The sequence below is a fragment of the Notolepis coatsorum genome (assembly GCF_963971535.1).
Source record: "Notolepis coatsorum genome assembly, chromosome: 12".
NCBI classification, from domain to species: domain Eukaryota; kingdom Metazoa; phylum Chordata; class Actinopteri; order Aulopiformes; family Paralepididae; genus Notolepis; species Notolepis coatsorum.
The window spans coordinates 73,930,835-73,945,985 of record NC_140176.1 but is presented as its reverse complement, the minus strand read 5'-3'; the positions used below and the strand labels follow the sequence as shown (position 1 = coordinate 73,945,985).

Sequence of the window (15,151 nt, the reverse complement as noted above, 5' to 3'; positions counted from 1 at the left end):
CCAATGAATTATCCTTCTAGTGAGTCTATGCTGCAGGAACATGTCTATACAAGTCTATTCGAAAGTTCCCATCCAATATCTCAACCTCTTTGTGAATTTGGCACACCAGCTGAAAGAATACTCAACCTCTACTGTCTTTAACTATGAATGTACACAACACACAAGGGGAAGGTATCACAGGTGAAAAGGGAAAATAAAAGAAAGATTTTATCCAATGTGAATTAATTAAACAAAATGAATACTACAAATACAAGTATCTTTTGTATTATGACTTTTATTTATATTGTTAATACCATATTAAAATTAGCTAATGTTTCATTAACTAGAAGAATCCACTCAGTAGAGTACAGACCTCCGCCAAGACCTGACAATCTCCCCACTTTGCCATTACTTTCACATGCATACATTTTACTGGGTGGATGACAGAAATACAAGAGTTGCACTCCGGTGCTGCTGCAGCCGACTATGCATATGGTGTCTCAGACATACTGTAGTCGATATGTGTCAACAAATGTACATGTATGTTTGAATTTATGTTGTCCCGTTATTACTGTAAACATTTAATGATTGTGAAATGATGATTGTTTAATGAGACGATGAGCTGTATGTGTATGTCACTAGAATTTCCCTGTGAGGGATTAATAAAAGATATCCTTATCCTTATCCTTATATTGCCAGTCTTAACTGACCCAGGCTGTACATCCATATGGTGCTGCTAGAGGAAAGGTCACCGGGTCACCAAACACAAAATCAACAGGCTTGTCTCTCTAGGGCTCTAGCAAATGTTGTGACTGTATGACTAACGAGTCAAGAGATGAAAATGAAAGTTTGGCCTGATGGGGGTCCTAGAGGAAAGGGGCCAACCAAAATCAAGAGATGTTCTCCTTTTCGGGTCATGAATGTAAACAGCATATTCCATGGCAAATCTAGCCATTTTCCTCCTTCGAGATATCTCATTCAATGACTTACAGACTTATAGACTCACTTACAAACCCATGTTGGTTAAAGCCTCCATGTCTCCAGGCTTCAGCGTCTTTCCTCTTGTTGCCAGGTCAATGTTGCCATGGACAATAAGACAGAGGACAGCAGAGCAAAGAAAAAGGAGCTGCTGCACTCTAGGCTGCACATTTTATGGAAAATAACTGGCAGCCAGGGAGGCAACGTGCTGGTGTAACTGCTGCATGGTTGTGGTTTAATGTCTAGATGCTAACACCAAGAATAATTAAAGTTACCAGTTTTATGTTTATATGTGATGAGGCTTTCATTTGTTTGTTTACAGTGGTGACTTGTGGCCCTCTAGTGGTAAAGAATGTTTTAATGCAGCTTTAAAAAATATCAAAATGTCAGTTTGTTTCTAAGGCCCTAAACATGGCAAATCTGTTGCTCAGTCAAATACGTTTCCTCTACTTTTATTGGTATAAGCAATTTTACGTCCCACTCCATTCATGTTGTATAGTCCTGCAGGTCTGCTTATTTGAGTTGATGTATTTCAAGTAGCCAAGGAGTTCCACACCTCAATTTCCTCAATAGCTACGTTTACATGGACCCTAATATTCCACTAATAATCGGAATAATAGCCAGATTGAAATAGAAATGCCTCATGTGTGACAACCTCAATCAGAGGAGAGTGACCTGATCAGAAGGACATGTCAATTGGGTTGACAGGGCTGATAATCTGTCCAATAGGAAGATATTAGTGCCTAATAGCCAAGTAAACATTTAATCCCATCGTTTCTCTCTGGTTGGGATAAATCTCTTTTTTTTGGGGGATAAATCATTCTCAATTGAGGGCCCTTGGCACAAAATGGTATCCAATGGGGGTATGTGGCATAATAATACATAGTTATTTGTGAGTCCTTGACACAACACATGTTGGCAACTCCTGAGCTAAAGTACCTTGTAGTGAAGACAACGTGTACATGTTGAAACTATTTCCACAACTAGTTGTGGTTGACAGGGGGCAGTGGGCAGTTGTCAAAACATGCAGACCTTAAACCCCTGGCTAATCTGTTTGAGACAGACTTTCACATTCCTCAGCAAAAGCTGCTTTTGTGCCCTTTTTCATTGATAAAGAAAAAGCCACATGCAATCACTGTTGTGCTGGAACCACTGACAGTAAGGGAGACACAAGAGAGACGGTTCTTTATTGAAACAGTAGGAAGGCTGAGAGGGAGACCGAGTAGGGGAGACACGGGAGAGAAGGTTCTTTATTGAGATAGTAGGAAGGCTGAGAGGGAGATAGAGTAGGGGAGATACGGGAGAGACTGTTCTTTATTGAGACAGTAGGCAGGCTGAAAGGGAGACAGAGTAGGGGAGACACGGGAGAGAAGGTTCTTTATTGAGATAGTAGGAAGGCTGAGAGGGAGATAGAGTGAACAGTTTCAACTACCTCGGAGCCCACATATCCGAGGATTTGACATGGACCACACACATTGACAGTGTTGTGAAGAAGGCACGACAACGCCTCTACTTCCTCAGGCGCCTAAGGAAGTTCCAAGTCAGTCAGAAGATCCTTAGGAACTTCTACTCATGTACAATAGAGAGCATCCTGACTGGCAACATCACCTCCTGGTTTGGGAATAGCACTGCACAAGACCGTAGCAGACTACAAAGAGTGACACGTTCAGCCGAACGCACAATTGGAGGGGGGCTTCCCACCCTCCAGAACATTTACAACAAGCGGTGCAAGGGGAAGGCAAAGAGAATTATTAAGGACTCGAGCCACCCGAACAACTGCCTCTTTGAACTGCTGCGGTCAGGCAAGCGATACCGGAGTCTTAAGGCGAGCACAGAAAGACTCAGAAGAAGCTTCTATCCCCAGGTCATCAGGCTGCTAAACGAACAATAAACACTATGCAACAACCATCAAATGCACACAGCACACACACCCACACGCACTCACTCACTTAAACAAACAACACAATGCAGCACCCACTCTCCACACTTTAGATCACACAAACACACTTTATATTTATTGATAAAGGATTTGCACTACAACTCGTACACCTACTGTAAATTGTACCTAAATTGCACCTCTTCCCATTTCTGCCTTGCACTATATAGTATTGTATATTAGTACACTGCACAGTATTGTATATTATATGGTAACTCAGTTACGTCTATTCTGCATCGAACATTGTACATATGTCTATACTGAACACTGTGACCTAATTTTTTTTTACTTCTAATTTACATGCTATACTATGTTATTTTATTTCATACTTATCTTGTCTTGCACAGTCTCTGGAGCGTAACAGTAAGAAGCATTTTGTATAAAAGTATTCTGTACTTCTGTATGACAACTATTAAATAAACTTGAAACTTGAAACTTGAACTTGAAACTAGGGGAGATACGGGAGAGAAGGTTCTTTATTGAGACAGTAGGAAGGCTGAGAGGGAGACAGAGTAGGGGAGATACGGGAGAGAAGGTTCATTATTGAGACAGTAGGAAGGCTGAGAGGGAGACCGAGTAGGGGAGACACGGGAGACAAGGTTCTTTATTGAGACAGTAGGAAGGCTGAGAGGGAGACACAGGAGAGATGGTTCTTTATTGAGACAGTAGGAAGGCTGAGAGGGAGACAGACTAGGTGAGACACAGGAGAGAAGGTTCTTTATTGAGACAGTAGGAAGGATGAGAGGGAGACAGAGTAGGGGAGACACGGGAGAGAAGGTTATTTATTGAGACAGTAGGAAGGCTGAGATGGAGACACAGGAGAGATGGTTCTTTATTGAGACAGTAGGAAGGCTGAGAGGGAGACACAGGAGAGATGGTTCTTTATTGAGACAGTAGGAAGGCTGAGAAGGAGACCGCGTAGGGGAGACACAGAGGTTCTGGTGAGGTTTGATCCCAGGTGTACAGGGTTCATGTACATATAGGGTTCCAGAGGCAATGGGGTCTTACCCACTGTCATCTCTGAGAAAATAATCCCAAGCCAAGCGCTGCTGTCTAAAAGGACCCTGGTTTGTGAACCGTGAAAAGGCAAGGTGTACCGTGAAGCCCCCTTTAGACACCAATCCATCACAGGGCAATTACCCTGCTCTGTGCTACTGAGCATCCAGGAGAACCACCCGATATCCATTGGCCTGGGAGAGAACGTTCTGGAAAGACAAGCAGGTTGACAGATAGGATCTGGTCAGGATCCATGCCTTCATTCAGCTGAGCCAAGTGATACAGGGAAGTGGCTGTCTTCAGCACTGGACCCGCCCCTGCCTCTGAATGGCCATTGTGCCACAGTGGCAGATGAAAAAAAAACATGAGACAGTAGTGAGTGGGGACTGGGGGTAGTTTGCGTGAGGGTGTACACAGGTATGGAGTTCATCCACCAAGCATAATATCCACAGAGTATTCACCTATCAGGCTGCCATCGATGTAACTTTTGATGGTATGGTTGTTGTGCCATAGAACAGTGAGCTACATCTCCCTCCCGTAAAAAACGATGTGTGTGTGTGTTTTCAGAACAACTACAACTGCCTTTACTTCAGCTGAAATCTCCTGAAACAGGGACACGGTCTGTGTACAATTCTCTGAGTTATTTCTGGTGGTGGCAGCCAGGCCTTGTGTGGGTTAGACGCACTGGAAAGCACTGTGTACGTGCAACACAGAAATACTGCTGCCTAGAGATGCACTGATACCATTCCATCTTTGCCGATATACTGATGCTGAGTCCTAAACATCAAGTATCGGCCGATATTGAGTATTGATCCGATCCATTTACTTTAACAGTATAGACTTGAGGCGCCAGTATGCTGAAAAACAAAGGCAAACTTCCCCCGAAATAGAACCACAGTTCAATACATTGCTCCATAGTCCCTGCGGCTTCGCACCGGCCATAGATGATCAGACATTGAGAGCCAGTGTGAGGAGAATTTGACTAGTTCAGTAGTAAACCATGCAGTGCACAGCGGCCGAAGCCAATATGGTGCTTCATTTGCTCCACAATGTGTCATTTTGTTTAAGGACCTGCTCATCCGGACCAGTTCATCTCCACAGTCAGTTTACTGCCGCCTTCAGATTCGTCAAAATTATTGAGATAATATAATCCATTTGTATCCTTTGGTGTATCTAACGTGCTTCTACTGTATGTGCCAAACCATTAATCCAGAAAGTCAAGTCAAGTCGCTTTGCTTTTATTTCTGACATCGAACACGTGGCTTCATGACATTGGATATTAGATTTGAATTCTCTGAAACCGGTGTCGGCCCAATACCTGATACCAGCACCGCTATCTTGTGCATCTCTCTGCCGGGTCAGTTAGTAGAATATGTTTGTGATGGGCCCGTCTGATACATTGTGATGGACAGGGCGACCACCACAAATAAATCTCCATATATGGGGGACACAGTCAAGGTGAGCTGAGGTGTAATCTGGTCGAGGAGGGACTGGTGGTAATTGGAGCATCAGGAGAAGAAAGGTCTCGGTGAAGGAAGGGGAGGCGATGAGGAGGAAGAGGAGGAGGAGGAGGAGGAGGAGGGGGGGGGGGGGTAAACTACAACTGGCCTTCCTGTAATGATGTCATGAGAGCGGCCAGCCCCAGCTTCCAGATGTAATGGCCAATTCCTGCTGGCAGGATGTCGGTGAGAGGGGAACCGGCTCTCAATGACTCCAAATCCTCTCTCTCTCTCTCTCTCCTCAGGTGTCCTTTCCTATACATCCCTCTGTGGGTGCAACTGTTCAGACAGTGGCTTAACCCTTTCACTGACACCCTTTGGTAGTGCGGCAGTGAAAGCGTTAATATAGGTGTACAAGCACATCATTGTATCCACCTTAGCTCCATCTATTAGTGTAGTCCACAAAATTAAAGCTCGTAAAAAAAACGTGTATGGCAAATGTTTCTAATGTTTGAAATATTAAAATGATTAATTAGATTTGGTTCTGATATCAACGGCACACATCTACTTATCTTCACCCTATAGACACACCTGACCTAATGAATTGACTTGCATTTTTGATCATAATGAGGTCAATAATATTGCTCATCTGCCGGAAATAGCATCAGCCTTGTTGTACCAGCTCAGGTGGTGTAAGGTCCTACAGACTGACCTGCAACTAAGACATTGTCAGCATTGTAAGAACAGCCCCGCCACGTGCCATTCCGTTCATTCCCGGGACGTCTGACCAACTGGTGACCGTCTCTCCCTCTCCCTCTCTATCTCTCTCTCTCCCTCCCTCTCTCTCGCTTTTTTTTTTCTTCCCTCAAGTGGATTCACTCGGGGAAGATTTGGGGGACGTTTTTTTTGTGTGTACAAAGCTGATGGGTGGATCCCAGGGAGAATTTCCAGCCCCGTGATTTGCTAATCGGGGTCTCTTTCCCCTCCTTGTCATTTTCCTGTAATCGTGGGTCTGGTTCGCGGTGCTCGCCCTGCCCTCCCGTCGGTGCAGGAGGCTCCAAGTGCAGCGACTACACTTTGTGCCTTTTGATTAAAGCCCGAGCGCCTTCAGTGTGGAGCCTGGGCACTGGACAGGAGGAGGAAGATCGGGGGCCTGGTAGAAGCGCCAAAAAAACTCCTCACTTATGGCTGTGTAGTACAGTTTCCATCACATTTGGGATTGTGGAAGGGACGTAAATTTAAAATAACTTGAAGTCGCCCAAGTTTGGTTCACTTTTGTGGGCGCCGACCACCATGGAGATGCAAAGGTGGTCCACTGTAAGGTGGAAAACGAAAAGGTGGATTATGGATTCCACTGTAACCGCATTCATCACTTTAACCCTGGTTCTACAGGCGACCCATGTCAGAGCAGGTAAGAATAGTAGGGTCCAGAAAAACGTGTTGTGTTAAGTGAATTGGACGGACGCTTGGGGGACGCATGCAGCGCCGCTGCGCCAGCTGGGGACCTTGGTAACTGCTGGAATAGATGATGGAGATATTGGCAGCGATAGGCTTGATGGCAACTCTTCAATTGTACAGTATCGGGGAACCGTCTCCAAACTAGACTCGACTATAGAGGGCTTATGGGCGAAATGGCCCCTATTATTAGCGGTCTGTGGAAGCCACTGAATGCCAGATACAAATGTATCCAAGTGCCCATCCTCACGGGTAAAGTGATCCGTGCGGTTACAAAATACCTCAAAGTTGGACCTGCAACTATTCATTCAGGTTCTGAAATGTGATTCATTGTGTTACAATTACAAATACTTTGGTTTCTCTCCAAAGCACCACAGCCGACATATCCATTACTGTGGGGTGATTTTACGCATGAATGAAACGCGCCCACTCTGAAGTTGGAACACTTTTGGAACACTTTGCCTAATTTAATTAATCTGCAGTTGGCTGGTATGTGGTCACAGCTCAGGCTGACATGTCCCCTATGTACTGACCGTGGTTGTTAAATAACCGTAAACCAATTGAAGTCTGTCTCTAAGATTCAAGTATTTTGCTGAAAAAAGCTCTTCGTTTGAACTGTGGTCCGTTAGGTGTATATGGACACGGTTAGCAAGGTGGACTTCTGCACGATTTGAGAGACTGCGACTTCACAGTTTGTTGAGACGTGTCTGTCAATTTTATTCTTGCCCTGAGGACAAGATAATATTAGACTTTATAGCCTCGTTGAATCTCTCAGCGCAGCTCTTTCATTGTCAGAGTTATAGATGCAGTTGGACTTGCTGTTCAGCGAATGATGCCTTTGAAATATGAATGTGCCTGCTGTGACATTGGTGAATAATGGATAGGTTATTGGATATGTTCTTGTCATCATAATACACGGCATTTGCATGTTATATGGGTTGTTGTTCACTTTCATGTTATGATCATAAATATGCCCCCTTTGGAAATGAGTGAAATGAAAGTATCCTTATCATGGAGGATAGGCGAGAGTACAATGACGCGCTCATTAATTATGCAAACGGCATATTACGCGCTCCTCCACATGGGTCACAGAGCAAGTTCACAAACAGTGAAAAGGAAAAATACTGATTTCGTGACACATGTGATCGACTGCACCTCGGGGCATATATTCACAAGACGGTGAATATGCTAATTTCAACAAGAATCGATCTCGGGAGGGAGAGCCCTCGGGTTTTGGCTGCACGGGTCATCGCGCGTAAGAGCGCACGCCGCATCGCCCAGCAGGTCCGGAGACGCACAGCCACAGACAGTGAATATAGGTTTGAGCGGTCAAGCACGTCGCTTGCCAAAAAGGAGCACCCTTTCTCCACTCTGCCCCGGTCCACACACCGAAGCTCAACACAGACAGTCGACTTGTGTGCAAAGTAAACCACCCTGCGCCCGCTGTCCCCCCTGCTCTTTGCACTTACATGTTGGGTAGGCTCTATAGGACAAGGCCGCGTTGTCTGCGCGGGCGCCGCGCGGTGGGAATGTCCCCCCTCTCTCTCTCTCTAAGTACTGTGCAGTTATTTGATGATGGTCCGACTCCTCGCACTTCCCTATTATTTTAGTCTTCAAAGAGCAGGCTAGCATATGGGATAGCCTACTCCCATAATACCATTGAGTCACAGGGTTCAGGATTACACAGGCCTTACATTGCCTTTCTTATTTGAATATAATTATTTAGCTTTTAACCATATGCATACCACCTTGCCACATATTTTCCCCTTTTTTTTGTACATTTATTTTTCAAATGAAACTTAATTCACAGTGATGCATTCATTTGTAGACATCTATTTATTTTGCCACTTCATTTTTTTGTCAATTCATTTGTCAATTGCGGCTGTTCAGAACGTTGGCCTGCATGGGAACCTGTAGGCTGTGGCAAACCTCACAGCGCTCCTCTCCTTTGTATAACCACTGGTGTCCCATACGAGCTCTGCGTGTGTTTTAGACTTTCTGTCAGTGTCTCCTCCTGATGTTTATAGAACACCAAGCTGCTTTTCTGCAGGGTGCCATCTCTCTCCTCGGAGTAAGCGGTGTACAGACACGTTTTCTTAGCCCCTGGGGCACAGGCTCAGATGTGCATTCCAGCAGACAAAGCTAGAATTTTTTTTTAGCCCTCTCTCTCTCTCTCTCTCTCTCTCTCTCTCCCCTATATGTTGCTGAAGTGAGATGATGAACAGAATACAGGAGGCCAAGCAGCCGCCTGCTGTCCAAGCTGTCACAGAATTACTGTCACAGTGGGGAGATTTCTGGAGATAAGCTTTTTATTTATTTTTTCTCCGTTCCTCCACAAAGCCATTACTTGAAAAAAAGATACAGGTGCTTCTCTACGTTTACATTTTTTTATTTATTTTATACACAGTGCTTTGAACCGAGCATGATTACAGTCACACCTTTCTCAGGTCGTCTCTTGTAATTAAGCAATTTATTTCCAACTTTTTGTGTTTTCTTGTGGCTTTTCTGAAGGTGAAGTTGGTACGCGACAACATGCTTTGATACTCCCTATATACACAGGTATAAAATGAGAGGTAATGAAAGAAGAAGGAGAGAGGAACTGGGAAAGGAGGGAGGGGAGGAGGAGGGAGGAGGAGGAGGAGGAGGAAGGGAGGGGGCTTTGAAGAAACTGGGTAGGTCTCGGTGAGGTTTCCTTGGTATGACAGCAGCATAAAGCCGTCTTGTTTGAGCCGGGAGCGTGGTGGAAGTCAAAGTAGAGAGAGGGAAAGAGAGAGAGAGAGAGAGAGAGAGAGAGAGAGAGAGAGAGAGAGAGAGAGAGAGAGAGAGAGAGAGAGAGAGAGAGAGAGAGAGAGAGAGAGAGAGAGAGAGAGAGTACGTAGTACTGGTGAGTGTGTCTGTGTGTGTGTGTGGCGGGGGGTGCAGAAAGACATGCTGGCTGAAGATATTATTAGAGTCTCAGGGTACTGCAGGTGAAAAGGTCCTCTTCTTCTAAACCAGCCAATTTCACCTTTCTGGCTGAAAATGACATAGGGGAAGATTGTGTGACACCTATACGCTGCCCGGGTCCTGTAATCATGTGTTTAGCCGACCCTGAGTTATTTAGAAGTCCATCCGACCAATGTTATCTTTTGTTGGAACACGCCGTCTTTAAATAATGCATCGAAAGTGCACCTGTGAACACGACAGGTATCACATGAAATGAGCCGATATGTGTTTCATGCTAATGTGGCTGTAACACCCCCCCCCCCCCCCCCCCCCCCCCTCCCTCCGTGACACGCACATGCACCCTCAATTTGCATAATCACTTCTGGAGTCACCTGTGAGTGAGCAACAGAGGGACACCCTGTCTGATCTGATGGGTTTGCTCACTTTTCCCCACCTCATCTTCAGATTACTTGAGGAGGGTTTGGGGGATGGTGGCTGGGGGGGAAGCTGGGGGGAAGGCTGGGCTGTAGGGGGGGGGGCTGGCCCCTTCCCATGCCACCCAAGCTCCGCGAGATATGCAGGGGCTGTTTGCGCAGCGCCCAGGGCAAACTCACACCCGCTCATCAGATGCACACTTTTAAAAAGACTGCACACTTTAATGGATTGTCCACTGTTGACGTTTTCTCGGCACCTCTGTGCGAGGGTCGTCCCCTGGCCCAAATAGCCACATCTGGAAAGTGTGAGCGAGGGCCGTCGAGTTGGAGAAAAGGAGCCACTCCTTGTGAGGAGAACTCACAAAGGGCTCCTCAGTTCATTCTCCAGAGCGGAGTAGCTGCGTGTCGCTCCTCAGGACGGGCTGGCTGGTCGGCCGCGATGTCCTCCCTTACCGAGTGATTAGGGTTTTGTTCCATTTTCTTCTCCTTTCATTTTTGTTTCATTGCTTGGCTTGTTTCTTTTAGATGCAACGCACCTCATAGACCGGTCAACATCAGTCAGTCATCAGTCAGTCAGTCAGTCAGATCAGTCAGTCAGTCAGTCAGTCAGTCAGTCAGTCAGTCAGTCAGTCAGTCAGTCAGTCAGTCAGTCAGTCACTCACTCACTCACTCACTCACTCATCACGCACTCTCTCTCACTCACTCAACACGCACTCTCCTCGCCCGCTCACCTCGCTCACAGTTAGCCACTCTTGCCCCAAGTGGCGGCTCACAGGCGTGTTCAGAGAGTCGGCCCTTGTGGTTCTGTGACACTTGTTCCCTATCTGTCACTAAAGTTAGGGAATTGATTGATTGATTGAAAACTTTATTAACAGATTGCAGAATGTGTACAGTACAGTACAGCTCAATACATACAATTGTTAAGGGGATGCAGACCAGAGAAAGACTTTCGTCTTGTTTACATCAGGTCCCCCATTTTCAATTCATCATAACATATATGACATACACGACATACAGATAGACAGTACTGCTACATCTATACATTTATGACATACCAGATTTGCAAATACAGTACTGTTTGTGATACAAAAAGAGTCCAGAAAAGAGAGTATATACATTTGACGTAGAAACTGTACATTGGAGGAGGTTGGGTAGGTGGGGTGGGGGCGAGGGGGGGGGGGGGGGGGGTTGGGTAGGAGGGGTGGGTGGGGTGGGGGACACTGTACAGCAAAACTGTACATTGGAATATTGACAAAACCATACATGGTCATTTACTGTACATTGGAGGGGGTTGGGTTAGGACATTTACAGGGGCCAGTTTCGAATTGCAGTCTCCCGTAGGTGTTCTTTGAGAGTGTGAGAGTGAATCAGACTGTGGCAGGTATCTGTGACACTTGCTCCCTATCTGTCACTAAAGTTAGTGAATCAGACTGTGGCAGGTTGATAGATGAGTTATATACAGTCAGCGTGTGTGTGAATTATAGATGAGACAGACCTTTTGCTTTTGAGACATTTAAAGGAGATTATGGGGGGTGGGGTGCTGGAGGTGTTCAACCGGCTTCTTTTTTCAAACAAACTTGAGAGTAGGCGCTGGTGCTCCTCAAGCCTCTGGAGACACTTTGGAGGAGTTTTTGGGGAGTGATGTAAGTTGAAGAGCACTCATCCGGTACCCTCTTTGCATGAGGTACACATCTGGTCCATTCTAGCGCACTGTACTGCGTCTGAGATCAGAGGGACCAGATGCAGGCCATGGTAGTGTTTTCTTTTTTTTCTCCTGTCTGATAATTCCTTCATCATTGAGCACGAGAATAAGCCTAAGTTATACCGCTAGAGTTTTAGCAGCAAAAATGGAAGTCGTAAAAATGCAGATGCTGCTAATGATGTCATTCTATGTGGTATCTTGCTTGAGATAAATCATAGATCTGAATTGTTCCAACAATTAAAGAGCCCCTTTTGGGTTTGAAGTGCGGCGTCAATTATAGCAGCGCCGGTCCGAACCGAGTACCTGCCGGTGGTCTCGTACAAGCCCTCTGTATACACAGGGACTGAAGGCATCCTTTTATGCATGCAGTGGAATTAGATTCATGTTGAAACAGGGACTCGCCCCCCCCCCTCCCCCCCCTCGCCCCCCCATGCCCCATTGAGCAGAATGAAACAGGCTGTTATAGTTTGCTTATCCCTGCCACAGCTGGAATGTCGGCCAAAGTGTGCACGGAGGGGAAATCAAGAATATTTTTTTTAAGAACCCTTCCCCTGTATAAAGTCGCTAAAGAAACGCTGGGAATGGAGTTGACCCGCATGTGCCAACCCAAACAGCAGCTTGAGACCCCCCTCAGAAAAAGTGTTGGCCGATGCCTTAAGACAACCACCGGCTCACTTCTTTCAGCCTTAGGGAAACAGATCGGAGTTATTGCCCTTAACAATCGGCTGTTGTCTTATTTGTTTTAATGGGGTTTTGCCCGGGGCTAGTTCTTGCTGAAGTGATTGAATTGATTGAATACTTTATTGACACAACAGTAGGACAACATTTGAACAATAACAATGTCATAACGCTGGTCAAATGGATATAACACAATAAAGCCACGGCTTGTTTCCCATTGTGGTCCAAGTGAGACCCTACACGGACGTGGAGAGGCCTGCTTTGCTTGAATGGTCCTCTCATAGTGTCCCTGTATTACGCAAGTTAAAAACATGGTACTTTGTTCCCACTCCCAACCAGGTTTGGTATCAATTCAAATTTGAATTCAAAATCGAAATGGAAATGTACGTTTACCAGCTGATGATGGAACATTCAACCTCCTTTACTTGTCACTATAGGTTGGATAGGATGACTTTTTCTTGCCAAAAATCCACTTCCTCAATCCACTCATTGAACTGGAAGTGAATTGATCCCAATCCATATCGCCAAGCTAAGGTCTGACACTGAGAGAAGGTGTTTTGATTATACAGTGTGATTATAGTGCTTTCCCATGGGTATGGGTCTCCATGGGCAATTTGGGGGGTGGGGGGCTGTCTCACTTTAGGTGAACCGCATCAGATTGGAGTGAACGGGGAAACCCAAAAGCTCCTCTGGTGACCTTTATCAAGGTAAACCTATCCAAGTGTTATAAGACCTAGTTGGCCCCTTGGACCTTTGTTCAGCTTTGATGGCGATGTTTCCTGTCACACGAGGCTGGAGGATTGCAGGCAGCCGTCTCCTAGTTAAGGAAGTAATGGGCGTGAGTATAATTGAGTAGCCTACTTGAGTACTAGTTTTATTACCACCTATACTTAGACTAGTGAAATACTAACCAAAAGTCGCACATCGCTTTTTGTTTTTGTCCGAGACTGAACAGAGAAAAATACTCCTATTCTGTTGAAGACATCAGACTTGTTTGTATGATGACTGGTTCTGCGTCTGTGCCATCCAAATACATCTTTTGAGTACTTGAGTACTCGTTTTAGAGTACTCAGCTACTATATTACTCAAAATGCCCATCCCCTGAACCAGGATCCTTGGCTGAGTTGTTAGTTAAGGAGAGGAGATCTGCGATACATGCATGTCTGATGCTTGTCCTTCCTCAACTATGATTCAGGACTTAGAGTGAGTTTTTAGGGTCTGTTTTTATTTTGCCCCCCCCCCCCCCCCCCCCCCCTCTCCGGCATGTTTTAATGAGCCCAGGGTGCTCATTTGTTTCTATCTAGGTTCATTCATGTGGAACAACTGTAGTATTTGAACAACATTAGTTGCCAAAACAAAATGTGATAAATGTGTCATTTGGATGAAATGGAGATGTGTTTTGTGCTCGGTATAGAGATCGTGTTTGTGGTTACTATGAGCGGTTAGTAGAGTGATTTATGATTTGTGAAAGCGTGTGCTGTAAAAACATGTTTTGCTGTACTGGGATCGGCCATCAGCATCACACAAACTTGTATGGAGATGAATAGAATAGAATAGAATAGAAATACTTTTATTATCCCGTGGGAAATTTGGCACTGCAAATCGCTCAACATTTAAACATTTAGACAGGACAGGTCACGAATTCGAATAATAACACAAATCAAATCAAGTTGCCTAGGATAAGAGTAGAGTAAAATAGAATAAAAATTAAATAAAATATACAGTAAATAAATACAGTAAAAATATACTGAGCATGGGGGAAGGGGGGTGGGGTACAGGTAGTAAAAAACAACACAGCAGTGTAAACAAATTGGTCAATATAATTAACTATCTAACTAACTGAAATATATATTCACAGTGTCACATAAGGTGCAGTATGCATCAGGTAGTGTTATTGTCCTCCTTGGGTTCCTAGTAGTCCTAGGTCAATGTCAGGCAGCCGTCGCTGTCATGTAATTTCCATGATGTTACGTCTCATGTAATTGAACATCGATGTGCCGCATAATGAACCTAATTAATTAATTGTGGTTCAGAATATTCTTTATTGTCAGAACATGCCAAACTAGGCCTACTTGCCAAACCACAAATCTGAGGTAGAACATGAACACGAATTGTATAACAATACAACTTTTATAACTGGCATTAACACTTTGATTGCCAGCCGTGTTTTCCTTTTTACCCCCTTGAATGCCACCATCCACTCCAATGTTAACTTAATATCGCCTAATCTATGTTTTAAATTATGGCTATGTGTCTAATCTGCCTGTCGCTTATCAAAGACTCATTTTCCAGTCAACATTGTCAAGGCAGATTGTTTTTTTATCGCTTCATTTCCGTTTGATAGCATTTTGAAAATCACCCGTTTTTCCCGGAAAAAACAACCCATTCTATGATAATCGTCTTTTACTGGAATATTCCAGAACGTTGTCATTTGTCGGCCTATTTATGAATCGTTTTCAAATAAACGCTAGATGATCGATAGTATATGTGTGCGCACGCACGCTGATAATCGCTGCTCTTATTTCCTGATGGCTTTTACAGTCAAAACAGCTATATCACATAGGGGAAACGCTTATATATCCGTGAAAACGAGTCTGATTATCCTAAGACTGATAACATAGATTCCTTA

At 44.8% G+C, this 15,151-nt stretch overlaps 1 protein-coding gene across 1 annotated transcript in view; it reads left to right on the top strand.

The window, feature by feature from the left end:
• Positions 1-6,359: 6,359 nt before the first annotated feature.
• Positions 6,360-15,151, top strand: part of col11a1a (collagen, type XI, alpha 1a) — a 118,384-nt gene continuing 109,592 nt past the window's right edge. The window contains 1 exon segment of the mRNA XM_084325885.1: positions 6,360-6,739. Coding sequence (XP_084182011.1) covers positions 6,622-6,739 — 118 coding nt within the window. The 5' untranslated portion in view covers positions 6,360-6,621.